Below are 22,820 nucleotides of genomic sequence, written 5' to 3' on the forward strand. Positions count from 1 at the left end.
TTTTAAAAAAACAAATTTAACTACTTAAATTTTATTTGAGAAAAAGGTTATCATTTTTTATAAAAAAACCTTTAATTTGGCATTTTTTTTAGAATTTTGAGAAATTTGTTAATGCTTTTAAAGATTAAAGTTCATTATAAGGATTTGAGTGTAAAATAAAGCAATTCCGTCTAATTAGAAATTCTTTCTAAGGAAGTTTTTCTTTGTATTTTTTCTTGAATTAGTTTAGAGAATTTTTGGATGCATGTAGGATAATGGAATCTTAGCATATGTTTTTTCTAGGAAAAATATTAAACTCTTTCTCTTATATCTCTACCGCTTTTTTATTTTAGGGTAATGATTTTTAGGAACTTAAGTTTGAGACAACTAGAAATCTCATATTGTTAGAAGTCATACATCAATTAAAGATAAGGTCAATTTATATATAGTATATAAGTGAGTACAAACATTACTTTACAAGTCAGTTTTTTAGAGTTTTGCATCCACTTATATATTATAAATTGATTTTATCTCTAGTCGATGTGAGACTTCCAACAAGTCTTACAAGGTAAAGGAAGCTATTTATGTTTCTAGTAGTTCTTAGGGTAGATGAATTGAGTGTGGGATTGATGTGGTCACTATATGTTAATTTTATTTAGGTTAGATGTGTTTAATTGAATTTGGTAAAGGAAGTTATTTATGTTTCTAGTAGTTCTTAGGGTAGATGAATTAAATGTGGGATTGATGTGGTCACCATATGTTAATTTTATTTAGGTTTAGATGTGTTTAATTGAATTATGTATGATTGATTGTATCATGGTATGTTGAGTAGTGAAATTAAATATATTTAAATTAGGTCAAATTAGTTTAGTTTGATACTATAGAACTAAATATATAGATTAGACATAAAAAATACGAGAAAAACTCACTTTGAACAAATTTGTCCCATTGAAATGTCTTGGTGAGTATTTTAATTATGCAGATTCAATTTGTTAGAAGTGGACTTTAAACCTAACTCAGCTCCACACTCATTTATATATTATAAATTGGTTTTATCTTTCTCTAGTCGATGTGGGACTTCCAACACACACCCCTCATGCCGAGGTATAGACTACATCTCGAGCGTGAGACTAGACATTAATGGGTGGTCCGATAACGGATGGAACAACATGTCCAACAAATAACAAATATTGCTAGGATATACCCTAATATCATGATAAGAAGTGGACTTTAAGCTTAACTCAACCTCACAAAATCGTCTTGCAAATGGAGGTTTGCACCCACTTATATATATATATATATATATATATATATATATATATATATATATTATAAATTGACCTTATTTCTCTAGTCGATGTAGAACTTCTAATAAGATTTCTAACACAATTAATATAACATTTGAGAAGATGTTAATTGAGTGAGTCAAAACTCCCTACATGAGTTTTTAAATAAAACTTCTAATGGTTTGGTTGTTGAACAAGTCAATTCCTCATTGAAAAAAATTCATTTAATTGAAAATTTGAGAGAATTAATTGTTGGGTGGGCGAAGTTTCATTGGGTGAGCTATTTTGATAAAAAAAAATTGTTGGTCGTTGAATGAACCATTTTCCTTATTGGATTAACTTGTTAAAAGCTCAAAGAGATTGGTCATTGGGCAATCTTGATGTAAAAAGACAATGTTTCAAAACTATTTGAAAACATTAAACCTTTTACCAAAATAGTTCTAAGTACGGTTCAAAGTATGAAAAAAAAAGCTTAAAAAAATGTAACTAGCATACAAAAACAAGTTAAAAAATTAATATCATATTAAAACCTCATGATCTAGACCAGAATATTCAAGACTTTTGTTGTCCATGTAGTTAGATTTTTAAATTCTGCAGAAGAATTTATTTGTATAGTCATGTAAGAATAGCAAAACGGGCAATTTCACCCGGTTAAGGTGGACCACATTTTTTTAAATATATATATATATATATATATATATATATATATATATATATATATATATATATATATTAGATTGTAAATATTTTTTAATTCATTTAATTAATTAAGGTCTCTAATAAAATAAATTAAAATAATTATTATCTTTACATATTAAATTATTATATTATAATTCATGTAAAACATCAGAAAATAGTATTTTAGAAGTAGTGGTAGTCTAAAAGTAGTGAGACTCGAAAATTTTAATATTAAACGGTTTTATTATAAATAATTTTGTTATAAACAAGTTTTATTATTTTAAAACGTGACATCTCTCTAGAAATCACTTTTCTAGAGTTCTCTACATTTTTCCTAAAAGTTCTTGATCTCAAGTCATCTATTTGAAGATCAGGAGGTGCCTATACGATCACAGCGTCAAGGTCTACCATTCTATCCGATCAATTTGGTGTTTAAAGCAAGTAAGTTTTCATCCATTTTCTTGTTCCTTTTCTTGATCCTTGATCATGCAAAGAAAAATTGTTTTGCATGTATCAAGTGATCTTCTTCCTTGATTATTAGTTAATTTTGGGTTCTAAGATTTGTCTCCAATCGTCAATTAGTGATTCGTAAGTGTTTCTAGAAATTCCTTGTGGTTTGTATCAAGTAATCGAGGCGTAATTTGTACTTTGTATCGTCGGTGTAAGGTAAGGGAAGGTGGAGTTTTCTTTAAATCATGTTAATTGTGCATGTTAGAGAATGTATAAATATTGAATTGTTGAAGTAAAATTTTGTTCTGTGATTGGAGGTACAGAAATCAATTGTTGTGTTTGATGCTTTGTATGATGATAGATGTTGTATAACATGTTGAATCTGTTATATGTATATTGGTGATGTTGAATTTGATGTTGATAAAGTGAATTGTGTTGATTGAATTGTTGGAAGAAAAAGGGCTAGTCTTGGTTGTAAGTTAATTGGTCTAAAATGGAGGTTTAAGGTAGTGAAGTGATGAGGAATGGTTGGTGAATTGATTTGATGAAGTTTGGGTTGCTTATGAACTGGTTTGAGTCATGTTCAACACTTTATTTTGTAGAGATTTCAGTTAGGAGTGAGTGGTGGTGATTGTGTAGAGTTCAACTTGGTTTAGAACTCAAACTAAGGAAGTGAAATAGTGAAAACTTGAGTTAGAGGTTCTGTGCTCAAATGGTCAGTTTGGAGAGCTTTGGTAAGTCATTTGGGACTTGTTATAACCCCTAAGTTACTTGAAATTGTACCATAAGTGGTAGAATTCAATTTGAGTCTCTAAGTTTAGCTTTTGTGAGTTTTTGATTGAGATCTTGTAGCTACTTGTTTAGATTGATGTTAGAAGGGTTTAGGCACACTTAGTTAAGTTTAATTTGGTGTATAACACAATCTAGGAGGGTTAGAAGTTAGGCAAAATAGTTGGAATTGGTAAATTTGGTGTAGGTTGTGTAATTTTGCAGATTTTATGTTATAGATTATGCAAACTCGTTGAGCAAGTGGAGTCGCTCAACGAGGGGTTGTGGAGGTTGGCTCACTGTTTGATGTTTCGCACAACGAGAAGGTGCGCTAAGCGACTGGTTGAGGTCTGGGAGCACTGTGAGTTTTATTTGAATAGTGAATGGGTGCGCTCAACGAGTGTTTTGGGGGTCTGGATCACTGTCTGAACTTTTGCATAGCGAGTTGGGGGTGTTAAGTGAGAGGTTGGGGTCTGGTACCACTGGTAGTTTAATTCGCTTAGCGAGTTGTGTCGCTGAGCGAATGGTTTGAGAGTCTGGAGGTTTCGCACAACGAGCAAGGTCGCTGAGCGAGAGAACTTTGGGGTTGCTTAGCAAGGGGATTCGCTGAGCGACTGGTCCAGGTTGTAATGTACTCTTTTTCTTCTCTGATCTTATGTGGTTTTAAGTGATGTTTTGATTCATTGTGGATGATGTATAAGTATTCATGGTATTATATGAGTCTGATATCAATGCATCTATCCAGATAGTAAAGGGTTTTAAAGTGGAACGGACAAATGTTTGTAGTGTTTAATTTATAACATGCATGTATATGTTCATTGTTTTTAAATGGTATGTGTAAACTTTTATGTGTTGTTTGTGTTTGAGTATGTTTTCTCTTTTACGATGACATTCTTTTCAGTTACTCCAACGAACGAGTGGTTGAGGGGAAAGAGTTGGGAAGTCGAACGAATCTATAGGTGTAGATATTATCTTTCATAGGTTTGTTTCCTTATAGTAATTATTGTTGTTATTGTAATATTCTTTTTAGTAGTAATTTTCTATTAAAATGGGATGTTACAATTAATAATTACAACTTAATAAGTGTTAATAAATTAAATTATAATATTATTTTACATTTGTATTATTCACATAATATAATACATAAAAATTAATTCATAAATTATTTTTATTTTAATTTCTATTTTTTAAAAGATAGTCTTTGAAACATGCACTAGTGTAAAAACAGCGTATAACGTCACGCGTTCAACGTCCAACTAACGTTAAAAATGACCGGTGACATTTTTGTAAATAAATGTAATTGTAGAACATCGAAGCCCTCATTCAATTCGATGTTCTATGATGGTAATTATTTAAATCAGTGCGTGATTCTCTTTCTTCTTTCTTTTAAACCACCAATAGTACGTCGAATCCTGTAGGGGTTCAATGTAATATTTGTTAGTCAGAAGCCAAAGAGTCACCCTTTTTAATTCTTTTTTCTTTTTTCTTTTAAACAACAAATAATACGTCGAATTCTTTAAGGGTTTCGGTTTCGACGTATTATTTGTCATCCAGAAGCCAAAAAGTAACCTCTTTTTAATTCTTTTTTTTCTTTTAAACCACATATATAATACGTCGAATTTTGTAGGAGCTTCGACGTATTATTTGTCAACCAAAAGTTCCCCCTTTTAATTTGAGCGGGAGATTAAAAATTCATTCACTTTATCTTAGTGCGCGAAACTCTGTTCTCTTCCCAAACTTTTCTTGAACGAAGTTTGACGACCATCACATGTAATTTTTCTTTCATTTAATCCTAGCTCTATGTCATTTTTAATTTTAATTTAAAAAAAATTAAAATTATTTTTCCCCTATTCTCATTGTAAGAATTTTCTTGGAACACAAACAAATATATTTTTTGTCTGTGTCGGTGACTTGATAACAAGAAAATAGAGGGAAAAAAAATGTGATTGTAAATGTATGGACATAAGTATGCCGGTGGTCCTTCCCTATCTTATTCTTACTCCCACATGTCAGTTAATTTATTTTACTTTTAAAATACTAACTAAATTTTTGTTTTTAAAATGTATTGTTTTTTATTTAAGTATATATTGATAAAATTATTCATTTTTCTTTGTAGAGAGATAACATTATTAAGAAATCAAGAAAATGACAATGATGTACACAGATTTAGGTCCTTTCATTTGTGGCACCAAGGGTAAACACGTACGCAGGGAAAATTGCAGCTTGAATAAAAAGAAAGAGACTAATTTGTTCTTTTTTTTGTAAGTGTTATTATTTTTTGTGAGTTTTAAGACCAACTTAATTACCTAGTTTGATTTTAAGTTATAATTTTAGGGTTCAAACTCAAGAACAGTGCTTTGCTTGTTTTTAGTGAATTAAAATTAAAATTATAATATTATCTATCTATTCATGAAAAAAAAAACCCTAATCAGCACCACTGTATTAATTAATATTTTTTCTCCACTAAGTATACCCTTAATTAACCATTTCAAACTATTTCTTTTTATCTTTATCTAGATATACCTTTTAATAGTCAATATATTTCAATAAACATAATTTAATGATAATGTTTTTAAAATTAATCATTGTATGTAATTGACGAGAGCTAAAATACTAGTTAAATTAATTAAATGAAGAGTAATCACGTTTATGTTTGAGTAATTAGTTTTATAATTATATGATATCCATCAAAGACAAAAAAGAAAACGAATTTTACATATATTTTATAATTTTATATGCAATTTGAAAATTCATATAGTATTTGTTAATTAACAAATATCACATATGTAGTTTTGTAATGCTTATTTTACATATAGTTTGAATCCTTTGTTAAAAAACTTGTGATTTAAGAAAGTAGTAGTTAGCTTAATCACGAATGCTTAAATGAAATAATTTAAAAACACTAATTTGATGTTTAACCTATATAATTCTTATTAAAATTAAGAAATAAAGAAAAAGGATCATGAGAAGAGATTTCAACATTATTTAGCGAGTTTTTGAAAAACCTGATATTTGTTATGAAAAACGTCTTTTTATACACGTCTAGTTTGATGATTTCCTTTTAAGGATATATAGTTATTAAAAAAATTAGTTTTTATAATAAAAATATAATAGTAAATGCAAAATGTATGTAAAAATTTAATAGCATAAATCAAAACCAATCTGATATAATCATATTTTTCTAAATATAACAGATTTAAGGGATAAATTGAAAGATATTTTGATGAAGACAATCCTTAAATAGATATTTGCATCTCAAAAAGAATAGTTTCTGTAAAATGTTGTAGTACACCAAATATAATAAACCAACAAACATGCAAAAACTTGAGTGGTAAGAAGCAGAAGACAAAGGAAAAAAAAGTGAAACAACAAAGAAACCATGGTCCACCCTGCTTCTGCAGCTACCAATTAGCTATCACCAACTGCAACCGTACCTTAAAATATTCTCCAACATCAAGGAAAGAAGAAAACTACAAAAATCAAGAGATGAAAAAAAACTGTTGATGAATCACAAACCAACAAATTACAAGATAGGAAAAACAATATCCAGAAAGAAACCAGAAGAAAAAGAGTGAATGAGAAGGTTTGGTGCAAAGCCGATGAGTGTGACAATTTGGTGCACTTTGAAACAGTCAAATGTTTCAAACCTCCATTCCAAAACTTTCCACAGAAGATATAAAGTTCTATATATCAAGAAAATATTATTATACATAATTATTATCATCATTTGCTTTTTCTACCCTTATTGCCATGACCTCTTACCCTAACACCTCTTTCAGCCCTCAACAAGAAGATGAGGTTCAATTCTCTCGTGACAAAAACTTTGCCCTACATGGAAAGATCTTGCTTCTGGTTTTTCTCTCTGCCTTTGTTCTTCTCTTCATCTTCGTCCTCATGATGCCCTGGCTCAGAAAACGAAGGGCTTCTCGTGATTCAGGAACAGAAGAAGATTCCAATATTGAAAGCCAGAACAACCCTTCTACTCCTTCACACAACTGCTTCAGAAGAAGAAGAAAAGAAGATGATACACTGTGCCAACATGTAACACAAGAAAATTAATTGCTTCATCAGTTCCTTCAGAATATACTGTGTAATTTTTGTATATATGATTCAGTACTTGTTGTTGGGTTATGTTGGTAATTACCAGTGTTGTCGGTGACATAACACCTACACACATGGAGCTAAATATATGAGCATCTTTTTGCTGTATTTACTTTTTAGACCTTGTGATGTTGGAGAAACCTAGATTGTTTATGCATAGCTGGGTAGTTAACTCGGTTAAGCAGTTATCTGTTACGGTATTGTGTTCAATTCTGTTGTTCCTTCAATGATGCTCTTTTCTATTTTGTAGATATACTTCTTTTTTGCTGTTGATTTTTCTTCTGGAAGTCACTGTTGCAATGTGCCCCACTTTATTTACACCTCTTTTACATTGTTTATGGGAGAAGAAAAAAACAGGAACTTTGTTTAAGGAAGAAGTAAAAACAAAAGATTTGAAGAGAAAGATACCTACTATTCTCGTTTCAGTTATCTAGGCTTTTACAATGTGGTAAAATAACATTAAAATTTCTAGGCTTTGATAATTTTGCACCAGTAATTGATTTTTTTTTAAAACAAAATGCATTGTAATGATTTTTTTTTAAATGGACTTTTTAAAACTCGTCAATAAATTTGTTAGTAATCAAAATTTTAAAAACATTAATAATATGTACGTCAAATTTTATGATTTTTTTTATAAATTAAGTATGGATGAGTGAGAATAGGAGAAGGAAGAGGAAGAACTAAAGGTGATAATAATAATAACAAAGGGGAGAAAGAAGAATAAAAAAAAGAAAAGAAAAGAAAAAGTTAGAAGAAGACTTAATCTTAATATTTATTAGTGAACTTTATTGAAAACTAAAATTCGTTGATAATTACCAACTTTTTGTTTTTATCTTAGAGTAAACAAAATTTTATGGATTGATTTTTTGTTATTAAATTTCTCAACATATTTTATCCGTTACTAAATATCAATTTTTTAGTAATAAATGAGAATGGATTGGAGGTCTATGTCAAACTAAGAATAAAATCAATTAAAATATGTAAAAGTACATTATAATTCCTTTTTACTAATTATTTTTTTGTGAAATTAATTAAAATAAATCCACTTGGTTAAACTAATAACAAAATATTTAATTTTTTTCACAAATTTATATCATTACAAATTTATTCTCTTCACAAATATGTTTTAAGACATATAGTTAATTAACAATGCATCTTAAACCCACTTTCGGTCACTATAACAACAACTCAAAAGAGAATGATATATTTACTTCAATAATGCATCTTTGCAACTATACTATTACTCTTCCAACTTTGTAAAAAGAATATTTTATTTGATTATCTATATCTATACTGGTGCAGACTAATAGCATTTTATACTATTATAATGATATTATTATTATTAATTTTCCTTCATCACCACCTTTGGATACTTCTCTCTTTTCACATGGCGTGCAAATTTTGTCAGAAAAAGTGTATAAATACAATATTTCAACACTGGATTAATGTTTTTATTTTTCCTATAGCTGTTAAAAAAATACAATAGATAATATTAGGAAAGAGATCACCTTATTTGGGTGCTTTTACTCTCACCTCGGCCTATGGTACTGTGTGCGATTGAGCACATTGAAGGTAAGATGATGAACGAGTGCAATTAATTCTATTTGATAAGGTGAGTAAAATTAATTTAATTACACTAAACTAGAGTTTAGTGTACTAAACTAGAGTTTAGTGTACTATATAATATTATAAAAAAACTGAACTATTCATAATAAATTTCAGTTTTAAGAAACTAAACTTATGTCAATCATGGATTCACGTAAAATCTTTTAGCACTAATAGTATTTTCATTAAAGAATTTAGGTTTAATGTCTCCCTATGTCCCTATTTTTGTTCAGAATTTGAAATAGGTCCCTTTATTTTTTGGCGTCTCAATTGGATTCTTATTTTTGTTAATTTGATGCAAATAAATTCTTTCCGTCAATTTCATCAAACCAGGTTAATGAATGTGTGACGTGGCCTGAGGACAGTATTGACACGTGTATGGCCACGTCACACATTCATTAACGCCGTTTGATGAAATTGACGGAAAGGATTTATTTGCATCAAATTAACAAAAATAAGAACCTAATTCAGACGCCAAAAAATAAAGGGACCTATTTCAAATTCTGAACAAAAATAAGAACCTATTGAGACATTAAACCAAGAATTTATTACATCTATTTGCATTTTCTTTTTCATCTTACCGTTCATTTCATATTTCCTTTCCTTCTGTTATAAAAATTGGTGTGCTAATTTTAAGTAGAACTTATCATAGAATTTTAGCTATAGAACTCCCATTAATAGAAAACCAAGTTTCTTATAAAGTAACTGAAAAGGACAATTGATAAAAAAAAACTGATAAAACAAAAAATAATTCCATTCATTTAAATTAATTTTTAATTTAATTTAAACAAACTATTTTTTATTCATTATAATTTTTAACCGTGCAAATCAGTTAATTTGGTTCACCTTTATTATTTTATGTCAATAACACTGTTACTAGAAAGTGACAAAACAAACACGTGGAGACAATGAACATCGTGGCTACGTGTATGGAAAAGGACTTTACTTTCTAAAATTGTTATTTTTCTTAGTTTTGAAAGGAGCTAAATCTCAAATGCGTGAAGGGAAAGTGCTTTAGTCTTTTTGTTTCTCTCTCAAAATTACAATATAGTTGTTTTTGTTCTTCACAGTGTTTTTCTGTTTATGAAAAAAAGAAAGTTAGTTGTAATGCAATGATGGAAGATTGGTGAGTCCAATAACACTCACATGGTAGTTATAGTGTATATGGTAATGATGTGAGAGGCTGGGTGGGGATGAAGGTCCTTCATTTGGAAAGAAAACGGGTTGGTTGTTCTTAGGTTAATTAGCTTTAGACACAAAGTACTGTTAGATAAGTTTCATAGTCGAAATGATGTGATCTCTGTAGTAAGTGGCTTTTACACATTTTGGACATAGGAGTGTGTGTTTGATGCAAGTTTTCATGGTGTTCGGAGAGGAAATGTTTCTGCTGATATTTCACGGGATCATTGGGATGGACGTGTTGGTGTTTTGGAAGGTTATAGTTCTTTTGGAATTTGAGGTTTTTTTTTTCATTTGCTAGTTCATTTGAATGAATTTGTGAAAAAGTGATTGAATGGATTTGAAAGTAAATTTTTTGTTGTTTATTTGAATGTATTTGGAAATAAGTGAGAGTGGATTTTGAAATGGATTTTGAAGTAAAGTTTGTGAGAATTAGTGTAGAATTTGATTGATGTGACAGATTAAAAAAATTTACTTCTAAATTCATTCTCACTTACTTCCAAATCCACTAAAATAAACAATAAAAAATTTACCTTCAAATTCTCTCAAATTCATTCCATCACTCTCACTCAAATTCATTCAAGTAAACAATGCTCAAGTGATTTGCTTAATTGCGGTTGTCTTGATTAATGGGAAAAATATTTTTGCTTAAGTTGGTTTCTTTTAATATTGAAAAAATATGTATATATTTAGTTTAGGGATGAAAAGTATGTAATTCAAAAAGTTATGTAATGGTTGTACTCAGACACATTGAAAAGATACTCAAAGCTGGATTGTCAACCAGAAATATAGCATTCATCCATGCTAAGAAGACAAGGCAGAAAATTGCCCTGTATGCATTAATGCATTGATTGTGAACATACACTACAAGCATCAGTCAGTTACAAAACTGACAGATTAACATATACAGAATGAACATTTCCAACTGAAGGGAAGATATCGAGAACTAATTCCTACTGCCTTGTATGCTTCATATCAGAAAATAACACTGCCCAACAATATGGAGGTCAGGGGAACCGTAAGGTTGTCATCAAGCTCTGTGCTGATAGGAAGGGACTCTACAAATGCTGTGCCAACAGACACTAACAGAAAACCAAGAACCAATTTCCAGCTTCCCTCCATATATCCAAATGAGGAAAAATACCACATATACCTGCAAAACACTAACTGTTAACTAGGCTCTGGGTTACCACTTAAGGGCAAAAGAAAACAAACACAACATAAGCCAACTGAAAGTTACGCAATAGAAGCTAAGAATCCAGCAGACGCCATTGCAATTGAACCGGCATATGACTTGTTTTTGTTGTAAGGTATCTTTACACCACCAAATCTCCTTCCAACAATATCAGCCATGCCTGAAACAAAATAAGAAAACAATCATATACACTCCTTGTAAGGAGCAACAGAATGAAGTTTCTCTGCTCCTGATAGTGATGTAGAGGTGATTTTTTCTTTCTTTCCTAGTTTGATATTTTAAAAGAACACCTGGTGGCAACATTACCATCTCCTGCACACAGATTACATATTGCAGCAATGGAAACAGGCGAAGTTCTCCAGTATATTATGGATGCCAAAGTAATAGTCGTAGCATAATACAGTGGTCCTTTAAGAAGTTCCCTGGTGCACAAGAAGAACTGAGAACAAATTAGGTAATGAAATGATATGTAACGAATAACCAATCAATGAAGAACATCTCACAACCCTTTTGGCATGGTTACAATTTATAGCATTACTCAAATCTTGCTTTTTATATACCATAATAAACAGTCAAATATATTCATTTTGTTTGGTTTAGATTGATCAGTATCAGCTTAACAACTTGACAATATGACAAATACTTTTCTAGGCAGAAGAACTAAATGTAGAATGAGCCAAGTTTTAATTGTTTCCAGATTCAAATATTTCTCACTGGGACTCAAGAGTACAATACTGCAACCTGTAATCTCCAAATCTACTCATTGATTTCACTGTGGCCTCATCTTTCACTATTCCAAGTCCAGTAACAAGCATCCGAATTATATTCACTCCCGGAATTAAAGCAGCAAAGAACGGAGCCCTATTCTCAGTACTGTAATGAGTTAAGAAAGGTCATTCAATTAGAGAAATTGCAACAGAGCTCTGAACAGGCTCCATAATTCATACACTATAGAATTACCTGAATAATGGCCAGCAGAGCATGAACATCAGCCCAATGCTTATATGTACAAGTTTCCTATTTAATTTCTAAACATTAAAAATAGTTTATGAGAATTCTGCTAAAGCAAACAAGGTACATTAGAAACACAGCAACTCAGCATCTATTTTTAAATCACAAATAAAATTCATAACACTCCTCAAAAGACAGCATAGCACAATGAAAACCAAACATAATACTGCACAAGTCATTGATTCTAAATGCATAGGACATCAGTCTTAAAGAGAAAAACCAAGATAGCAATAAAACATTTTTCTTCAAAAATTACACCCTTTGGAACAGTAAATCGTATACAAATCCTTGATCTATCAGTCCCTATACTAGAGAAACAATTAAGTCCTTGGCCTATTCCTCTGTGGGTCAACAAAGGATTAATCAACACGGTTAACAAAAGCATAAGCTGAGAGCACTAATGCAACAGATAAAAAGAATAGGTCGAGGACTTACATCACTGCTTCTTTAGTGTAGGCACAAACGTGATATGATGACATGTCTCAAAATTGGAGACAAAAACGAGGTCTTAGAGGAGTAGCCATTTCCAACATACAATAATAATTTAAACTTTTCCCAGTGCTAATATTCTGTGATCTCTAAATTTCTTCTGCTTCAATAAAAAAAATCCCACTTTTCATCTACTTCATAAAACCATTAACTTAAAAAGTAAACTTAATTTCTCCCAATTCAAAAACATAGAAAACACCCCACTAAAGCTGTCGCATTACAGAAACAGTCATTTCCACACGTCAACACTAAATTGACCCAAAATCCGAAGCCCAGCATCATTTTGTTGAACTTAACCCTACCCCAGAACAAAAAAAGCAATCTTCTGACCCACCTTGTCGAATATGTCTCGTTTTGCAGTCTCTTGCCAGAGTCTAAGAAAGGACAAGGCGACAATGGCGGAAATGGCAGTGGCGTAGATGTCAGAGACAAGAGGGTCGTGGTGCAGCATGGTGGATCGTGGAGGGGAAGTGAGAGAGAAGAAGGAGGAGGAGGAAGTGAAGAGGGAAGTGGGTTTGAGTTTGAAAAGAAAAGGGGAAGAAGGAGAAAGGAAAGTGAGTCTCGTGGTAGGTGGTTGGAGAGGAGGACCAGAAAGATAAGCGATTCGGTCAACCATTTGGACTGTGGTGCTCCTAAACATGACGCAACCGGGAAAAATCATGAGAGCGTGGTGAGATGGATTTCTTGTGAAACCCCCAAAGACCTTTTGATTTTTCCACCTTTCGGATCCCATTTTAAGGCCTCATTTCAACTCTGCTTCTTCAACAAAGTAATAACGGCTACACATTAATTAAATATTAGTTAGTTAAATCTTATTCTAATATTCTTTGCAAAATATAATAGGATAATTGAAAACAGTTTAACAAGTTGGTCCAAAATTATTCTACAATAAAAATAATAATTATAAATACCAACATATATCAATCAAATGGTGTTAAAATGTTGTCAAAAAAATATTGTCTAAGTATCAATATTTAATATAATAATATGATGATCAAACGTAAATAACCGCATTCATTCTCAATTTCACATCATTTTATTAAAGTGGCATTTTGACACTCTCAATATGTATACCACTAGTATTTCTTTTTAGTTTACTTGTTCAAGGTATGTGATTTTAAGTAACACTCTAAAATTTCCATATTTGGCAAGCAAAACTCCTACTTATACTAATTTTATTCAAGATGATTATCATTGACCTTAGTTAGTTCTTAAGCGTCTTCATAGGATATAAACTAGGGTTAAATATGTTTTTAGTCCCTTAACTATCAAGCGATTTTGTTTTTTGTTCCTATTTCAAACTTTGTACGATTTAATCCCTCTTCTTAAGGAAATCATAATTTTTGGTCCTCCAAAACAAACGGCGTTAAAAATCAGGTGAGGTGGATAACGGTGCTGTGCCACGTGATATTTTCATGCTTCTCTCCTCTCGACCTCTTTGATATTCAGCCGCTCAACACTCAAAATGCTTAAACACTCATCCAGAGCGTCCCTCTGAACATCTGCTTCTCTCCCTCCTCACCGACATTGTCTCTTTCCTTACGTCTTCGTCACCGTCCACCGAAGATCTGAACATCAAGCTTCCTTATAGACCCTTTGAAGACCAGGAAAAATATCTCTCCTCCCTCCAAGAAAAAGAAAAACATATACCACGAATGTATATTACTTGCGGATGGTGATACTAAGGTCAATGATGCCTTTTCCTTGTTGAATAAATTTCCAATATAATAAATGTGTTTGACATTCCTGTAATTATATTTGTCATTATTAGGAAAGGGCGGAAAAGGGATTTGGGGTTACCTTGCCTGTGTGGCAGGGAAAGAGGAAGAATCTATAGAAACATAAACAAATTGAAAGAAAAGTTGGAAAGGTAATGGGGAGAAAATTCATCAAGTAATTATTGTCTTCTATTGTCTTGTTAGTGATTCTGATATGTAATTGGGTTCTATCCGGATGTCTCTATAATGGAAGTCTTAGTTTCCACCCAATATTTTATTAAACAAGACAGATCACACTTGGGCATCTCATTATCACTTCTAATAGAACAGAGGGAGAAGGAGTTTTCAAGAAGCTGCTGTAAAATCCAACCTGAACAGCCATAATGTGGAGGGTCTTGGCCAGAGAAGAGTGGGTATGGCTGGAAAAAGGGCAGATGAACCAGTGGTAAATAAATGTGGGGTTTCTCCAAAACAGTAAACATTAATCTTAATGTAATCTTTTGAAGTAAACTTATTTAACTCTTCCTCTTCTTAGGTTTGTAAACTTCCGTTATTGAAGGATCCAAAACATCTTCGGAACATTGAAGAATGATGCTCATTGATGTAGCTTCATCCCAGTGCTCTCTCCCCTTCTCAAAATTTCCGCCTTTACAAGATAATAGCTGACCCAATCTGACCAAAAACTATTATTGTTCTAGATGCATAGAAATTTTATCAAAACTAAAAACTATACTTTTATCTGCTATTGAGGTTCCTATTATTTAAGGAAGAACCGCGAAGAGTGATCTTTGACGTGGAAAACGGCGGTTGGGGATGGGGACAGAGGTTGCGGCGGTGGACGGTGACGAAGATGTAAGGAAAGAGACAGTGTCGGTGAGGAGGGAGAGAAGCAGATGTTAAGAGGGATGCTCTGGATGAGTGTTTAAGCATTTTGAGTGCTGAGCGGTTGAATATCAAAGAGGTCAAGAGGAGATAAGCATGAAAATATCACGTGGCACAGCACCGTTATCCACCTCACTTGATTTTTAACGCCGTTTGTTTTGGAGGACCAAAAATTATGATTTCCTTAAGGAGAGGGATTAAATCGTACAAAGTTTGAAATAGGGACGAAAAACAAAATTGCTTGATAGTTAAGGGATTAAAAACATATTTAACCCTATAAACTATAACGTCATAAAAGATACAAGAGATCATATTTACGTTGTCCATAAATATCTCAAGAACATTCATCAATTCAATTAGTAACACTAAATGCTTTTACTATTCATTTTTAATTTGAAGAATTGTAATTTTTACTTAAATGAGTGATACCAAAATCTAGTGTCTATTTTAAAAATCAAACTATTTCTCTTGAATAATTTTGTTTAACTATCAATAATCTACCAAACCTATGTATTCATCTTTCTTCTTTACCAAATGCTTCTCACAGTTGGGACACTCACCTTAATAAAGTGTTCTCTTTATTAATCTCTAATTTCTTTTTCAACTTTACTATTCAATTGAAGTTATTTTACAATATGTCATTTACATTAGTCTTGTCCCATATACCGAATCAAAGGAAAAATCTACTTCTATCTTGAAATGTACTTAATACTTATTGATTTACATGTGTAAATCTCTAAATTACAAGCATATTGTTTATCTAAGTCTCACAATTGATCTCTATATCAAACCAAATAATGAAACAACTTACCTTAATGTGTGATTCACTCCATACTTGTGTAACTATTCATTTTGTATTATTCTAACTTGAAGACACCACTAACTAAAAGAATGTAAGTGACATATAGTCAATTCATCCTGAAGATGATATTCAGACCTTTCCAAAGGTAAGCATCTCAAATTCACTTGGAATTTATACTCATAAACAACAACAAAACACTTATAACATACAAAAATATTACACCAAAACAAATATGTAAAACTATTAACCTCAAAAGACAACTTAAAAATATAGGCTTAATACATATTTTGGTCCTCTTATTAATTAGTTTTGTTCAAATTGACTCTCTTATTTTTGAGATGTTCAAAGTGGTCTTATCTTTTGTAAAAATGGTTCAATTTAATCCTTTTTGCTGACGACGTTTAAAACGCTAACGACATAATATCCACCTTAGTCAATAATCAATAAGTTGTCTAGTTTTGAAATATATGGCAAGATCAACCCAATTGATGTGGCAATGTTAAGAGTTTAAGTTATTCTATAAAAGAAAATTACAATTACTTTCGAAGGGATTTGTGATTAGGGTTAAATTGGGGTTGAAGAATCTACTGAAATTGGTCTTCAATTTAGGTTTGTGGTTTGTTGAAATTGCAATTGGAAGAGCGTAGGTCAGGTAGATGTTCTTAACCTTATATTGTTGGTGTTAGATCAGGGTGTTAAGCTTTAATTTCGCGTTGAATATGTTGATTGGGCTTGGGTTTCGTGCTATAAATTTTGTAATTATCTATTATATTTTATATTACGTTTCAAACCCTTAGGTATATATTTAACGCAAACATTTATTTATTTAATGGGAAGATTTTCAAACAAGATTTTCTCAAGCAATATCTAAGACTACATTTGTTGGTGTCTTAGAATGTAGTCCCTTATACCCCTCTAGAGGAGGAAAGATTGAGGAACAGATGTTGGTTAGAGGTTACGGGTGGAAGGTATAAGGGAGACATATATGGGATTGGAAATCTTAGTTCTCAAGATGACTGCGTCGAAAGTTACATATGACAGACACATGCATCTTCTAGTCAACAACCAAATGCAGAGAACTTTATTCAAGTTCAAATGCAATTAGCAAGTCATGATCAGCAGATTCAACTAATGAATTCTCAATTTCAAAGCTTTATTGATGTCATCGTGTAATACCTTCCATCTTTGGCAGTCACAACTGCACAACAATTTTTTTCAACCGCAAAATAGTGAACAACAAAATCAGCCAAACAATGATGTTCAATCAAAAGATCAACCACAAGATGAAAAAAATGATTATCATAATTATTAGCATTAGGCATGTTAAGAACTTAATTGTATACATCTATTGCAATGTACTATTATATAATTGACAATCATGTTTATGTAAACAATATTTTATGTACTAATGTGAAATGTTTGTTTAAGTTTTAAGTGTTCAATGTACATGTGCTGAACCTTTTCTTATATATATATGTCCAGGTCTGCGAATAAATTACATTAATACAAGTAAACTTTTTGTGTTATTATGTTAGGTGACTGTATATGAATATATCCGTATGTAACTAGAGGTATCAACTTAACCCATGGCCCATGGGCTAACCTCAACCCACTCTCATAAAAGCCCCTTTTTAAGAAACCCGTAAGTGGGGGCCAAAAAGAAACTCCAACTCCTAAAGTCCCTTCTCAAGTGGTTTAAGGTCACGATTAAGGTGAGTTTAACCCCAACCCCACTACAAAACTTTGTATTTCCTATATTTTGCAAGAATAATTAAATATATTTTTCTATTTATGTGATTTATATGTTTTTTTAAAAATATTTAATGATTTTGCTATGTGATTTATCAAAAATACTTTTTCATTAAAGAAGTGAAATTTTAACTTTTTTTTCAGTTAAAATAAAATTTTTAATAAAAAAACAATATTAATCTTATTAAAATATTTAATATGATACTAAACTAAATTTTTTAATAAAAATTATACACTATTACGATGTTTTTAGAAAATCTATATAAATATTGTAAGAAATATTTTTCATAAACAAATAAAATTCAGTTATACAACAATTAATAATGTCCAATAATTTTTGTTTTAACCTATCATACTGTTGTTCAACACTCCCTGAAAGAAAAATAAAGAAAATAAAAGGCACTAGTTTGAAGTTTCCAGCTAGTTTTTAACTGGAAAAGTGTTTAATATATAATTTATAAAGTAATTATTGAACATCCATATTAAATATTCAAAACTGGTGCCATCATTATAGCTAAAAATACCACCACCAACTCTTCTATCAATTTGTTAAAAAAATCATATTGAATGTTTAAAAGAAAATTAAATAAAATATTTTCATTGAATAATAAGCTAAGTGAATACTACTATACTTACCTTGTATGAACTCCATTTCAAAAAAAATGTATCTCGCTCTATTAATTAAATTAGAAACTCACCTGAACAAATGCAGTAAAAAAGAAAATCTGTAAATTAAATCTGATATATACATATGTAACTGATTCCTAGTTATTGTATTATGTTCACATGAACTCTGGGGTAATCAACTATATTTAACTATCTGTTTTAACAATAATACTATATTTAACTAATAAAAATAAATAAATATAAGTAAAATCTTAAATTTGTTTATAAATTATATAGCTATAAATTTATAGTCTAATGTGTTATAATTTTTTAATATGATGATAATTTGATATGTATTTAATTTATGTAATAATTTAATAGTTTAATATGTTATAAATTATTGTATTCAAAATGAATATTTTTTCTAAAAAAGACTCATAGGTTGATTTGACCTATAGGATTTTTGTAGATTTTATAGATATTTTGATTCCCTAAACTTTTTCTATAGAAGATATTTTGATCCTATAGATTTTTCTAGCCCCAACCCATGTGGGTCAGGACCAAACCATATAATGGACCAAATTGACGGATCTATATGTAACATTACTTATGATCCTTTTATCATGTAACATTACTTTACATATGAATTTTTGAATTTACATACGAATTTTTATCATAGATTAGAATATTTTTGTTGTAGTGAAAATTATTATTACACATATTTTAATCATTCTCTATAATGTCTTTCTTGATATCAAAGAAAGCATATACATCTTCTATATATCTTAGAACTATAATGCGAGAAAAACTATCATAATAAAAAAATTTGAACCATCGTAAATGTAGAATAGTGTTTTAAAAATTGGATGCATATTAAATTTAATTTTTTTTCTTTAATAAACACACCAAAAGACCAAACATGTATTCAATTACTTCAACCATTAACAAATTTGGAACAAAATTAAATTTGTGTAAGTTATAATTTTTTTCATATTATATTAAAAACAAAAATATGTCAATATATATTATACGACTAACTATTTACCATAATTTATAATATGTTTCTAAAATTTTTTTTGAATGACATGGGTAAGACCCTGTGGCCATGGTCCATTGTTTACTTTTTCTTTTCCTATCTTCTTTTTCTTTTCTTTCTTCTTTTTACACCCCTCTCTAATTTTCTTCCTCATAAAACCCTTCGTCCATTTATGATCTTAATTGTTATATTTTTCATAAAAAAGCTATCAATATGTTTTACCTGTTGGAATTAAGCCGAGTTTGTTAGTTAGTTGGTCAGGATTTTACCTGTTGGAATTAAGCCGAGTTTGTTAGTTAGTTGGTCAGGACAACTGTCTAGTTGCTTTTCATTTTATAAATACTGAATCTCTGTTCTTGTAAAGATTATCTTTTTTGAGATCAGTGTGAATAATACATTTTCTGTGCGTTTGAGTTTTACTCTTTTTTTCTCTATTCATCTCCTTGATCGTTCGGTGTAAAGGTCTTAAACCGATCGGTGTTGTTCGTGTTCTTGCTGGGTCGTTCAGTCATCTGTTCGTAGTGTTCAACTAGGAACGTTCATACGCTCGTTCTCCAGTCGCATACGACACTCATACCGTTCGACTTTGACGCTCCGTGCAAACCCTTGGTTTTCCTTCCATTCCTAACATTACCTAAGTAGAATTTAATTCAGTACGTATATTTTTAATGTAAAAATATGCAAGTTCTTTCTCTTTTAGCCTATTGTGTAAGCATTTGAATATTTCTCTTAGTTTTTCAGTTAAGAAAAGTTTGTGAATACATTTGGATTTTTTTTTGTAAACTCTTGCTTGTTTGATAATTAAATGGTATATATATAATCCTAAACTTTAATGCGAAATTATAATTTATTTATGTTTCAAATTTTTTTACAATTTCATTTCTAAACTTTAAAAATAAATTAATATAATTCTTATAACCTAATTGTATTAATTTTTTATGTGTTAATGAGGTTTTAAGTTCTGGTTTAAATTATTTACATCATTTGATATATTAGAACTCAAATGATAAATTAAAATGTCATTTAATACATAGAAAAAATTAATACTAATGAATTAAAATGATTATATTTATTTATTTTTAAAATTTAAAAACTAAAATGTACCAAAATTTAAAACAAACACAAATTTCTTTTTCGTTTTAGGAACTAAAAAAAATATTTAATAATTTATATATTGAAAAGACTTAATGCATGTGTATAATTTGGTTTTATCGGGTTTTACATCATGAAATTATTATTTTACTAAATAAAACTATGAAACATCGTATAGAATTATAAATGGAAATCTTGTTGTGCTTAATTTATTTTTTGTTTAATTTAATGAACTAGAATAGGATAATAATAACTGATTATACATGTTTATTTGAGGTAAATATAGCTAATCAAAGGCTAGGATAATGTTTAAAATAACAAATTATTAAAAACAATGTAAAAGAAAGCAATTAAGTGTTGCCTAATAAAGCAACTTAGGTAAGCAAAGAAAATCATATATCAATATACTTAAAATTAGATCATTTGGTAATACAACACAAATTGCCAACATCTGATCTGGAATCTTTCTGAATTTGAGTTCAAATGATAATTTACATTTAAAATTTTCATATTAATTAACAGATTTGAATATATATTTTTTATTTATTTTACAAAATATTTTTTAAAATTAAAATTGTGACGAAATTTCAAATCTTAAAACAAACAATATTTTAACGGACTTCGGACTTGAAGAAATTTACATTTATGTAGAAACAAAAAATGAGATTCTAACTATAAACTCTCGTTCTCGTTAAATCTTAACTAGGAGACTTATTGGAATTTTCTTTTTTCGTATAACGCAAGTATAATAATCCCACATTCTTCCTTTAACTCTCCAACACTTTCATATTAAACTCATATAAGATAGAGTAAATATCAAACATATATTATAAATTATAAGTAAGATAGGATATACATCGACAAATCATGTCAACTATTTATGATATAAATCTTTATGAAAAATTAGCAATTCAATGCTAGTTACCAAAATTGTGATCTTTTTCTTAAAATATAAGTACATATTTTTCTTTTGACATTTTAAGATGTTTTAAGAAAAAAATTGTGATGAAATTTTAAATTATTAAACTGATAATATTTTAAATGTAATGATTAGTCATAATAATATTAATTTAATAAATTCAAAGATAAAAATTAACATATTTGTGAAAACGAGGACGAGGTTGAGCAAATCATGTGACTATTCATAATATAGATGTCTATAGAAAAATAGCATGATATAGAAATTGAATACCAAAAGATGAGATATTTTTCCAAAATTATAATACATGGAAAAATTTAATAATGGACCGGTTAATACTTCAACTACAGCTGATTTTCCATAAAATCTAATGTAGAAATATTTTTAAAGAGAGATAAAATTAATCAATACGTGTTTTGTATTGAGAAACTGATAGTCCTGTTGTTGCCAGAGCAGATCTTTGTCTGTCTATATTTATAAAGAAAGCAGTCCATAGTGTTATTATCTTTGGTTTGTTCTTGTTTTGCAGTTTGGAAAAAGAACAGCGATATATGGGAGAAACTGCAAAGAAGATTTGCCTTGTTTCTCTGAAATCTGAATCAAACCTAGTAAAATCCACTGCAGGAAGAACCAACCCTGAGTTGGATCTCAAACTTGGCCTTTCTAACACTTATTCTGCAGGTAATGATCAACCTCAGAAAGATCTCATCGTCAATGGTACTTCTACAACTCCTGCTTCCAGCATCAACCTCAGCACAAACCAAACCTACGAAAGACAAACAAGTAAAATTGATCTCAAGTTGACCAAACAAAAGGAGGATTCAAAAAGGCTAAAGAGGTATATTATGAAATTATTTAGGCTTACATTGAAAATTTGGTCGAAATGATTTACCTTGTCTTGTGTGTAGGATGATGTCTAATCGAGTTTCTTCAGAGAAATACAGAAAAAAAAAGATGTTGTACATTGACCACTTGGAAAATGAATTCAGAACACTCCGGGTACATGCCATCTGTGTTTTTCTATAAACTTTTATATATATATATATATATATATATATATATATATATATATAATTGTTTCGATGTAATTAATATATTTAGAGGTTTCTGTATGCAGCAACAAATCTCCAACATTCGTTATCAAATTCAAAAGACTATGAATGTTCACCAGTCATTGCTCATCGAGCAGCATCAAGTGAAATTACAAATAGCAGCTTTTCAAAAAGACAGAATAATCAAAGAAGGTCACTCCTTCTTCCTTGTTTTGTGTTTGTC

At 30.1% G+C, this 22,820-nt stretch overlaps 1 protein-coding gene across 2 annotated transcripts; it reads right to left on the reverse strand.

Annotated features, from left to right (window-relative positions):
* Positions 1-10,796: 10,796 nt before the first annotated feature.
* FOLK (Phosphatidate cytidylyltransferase family protein) lies at positions 10,797-13,492 on the reverse strand. 2 transcript variants are annotated; one of them, XM_047312020.2, is made up of 6 exons: positions 13,076-13,492; positions 12,202-12,269; positions 11,983-12,114; positions 11,548-11,663; positions 11,287-11,401; positions 10,797-11,199 (listed from the first exon to the last, which is right to left on the reverse strand). In XM_047312020.2, exons 1-6 carry the CDS (start codon positions 13,472-13,474, stop codon positions 11,022-11,024), a joined length of 1,008 nt encoding a protein of 335 aa, XP_047167976.1. In that variant the 5' UTR covers positions 13,475-13,492; the 3' UTR covers positions 10,797-11,021. The 2 variants fall into 2 exon arrangements, with proteins under 2 accessions (XP_047167976.1, XP_087947629.1); XM_088091503.1 differs by lacking the exons at positions 11,983-12,114; positions 12,202-12,269 and having other exon boundaries at positions 11,548-11,680.
* Between the last annotated feature and the right edge of the window lie 9,328 nt (positions 13,493-22,820).

The sequence above is a fragment of the Vigna umbellata genome, chromosome 5, assembly GCF_029865625.1.
Source record: "Vigna umbellata cultivar VRB3 chromosome 5, Vumbellata_1.0, whole genome shotgun sequence".
NCBI lineage: Eukaryota > Viridiplantae > Streptophyta > Magnoliopsida > Fabales > Fabaceae > Vigna > Vigna umbellata.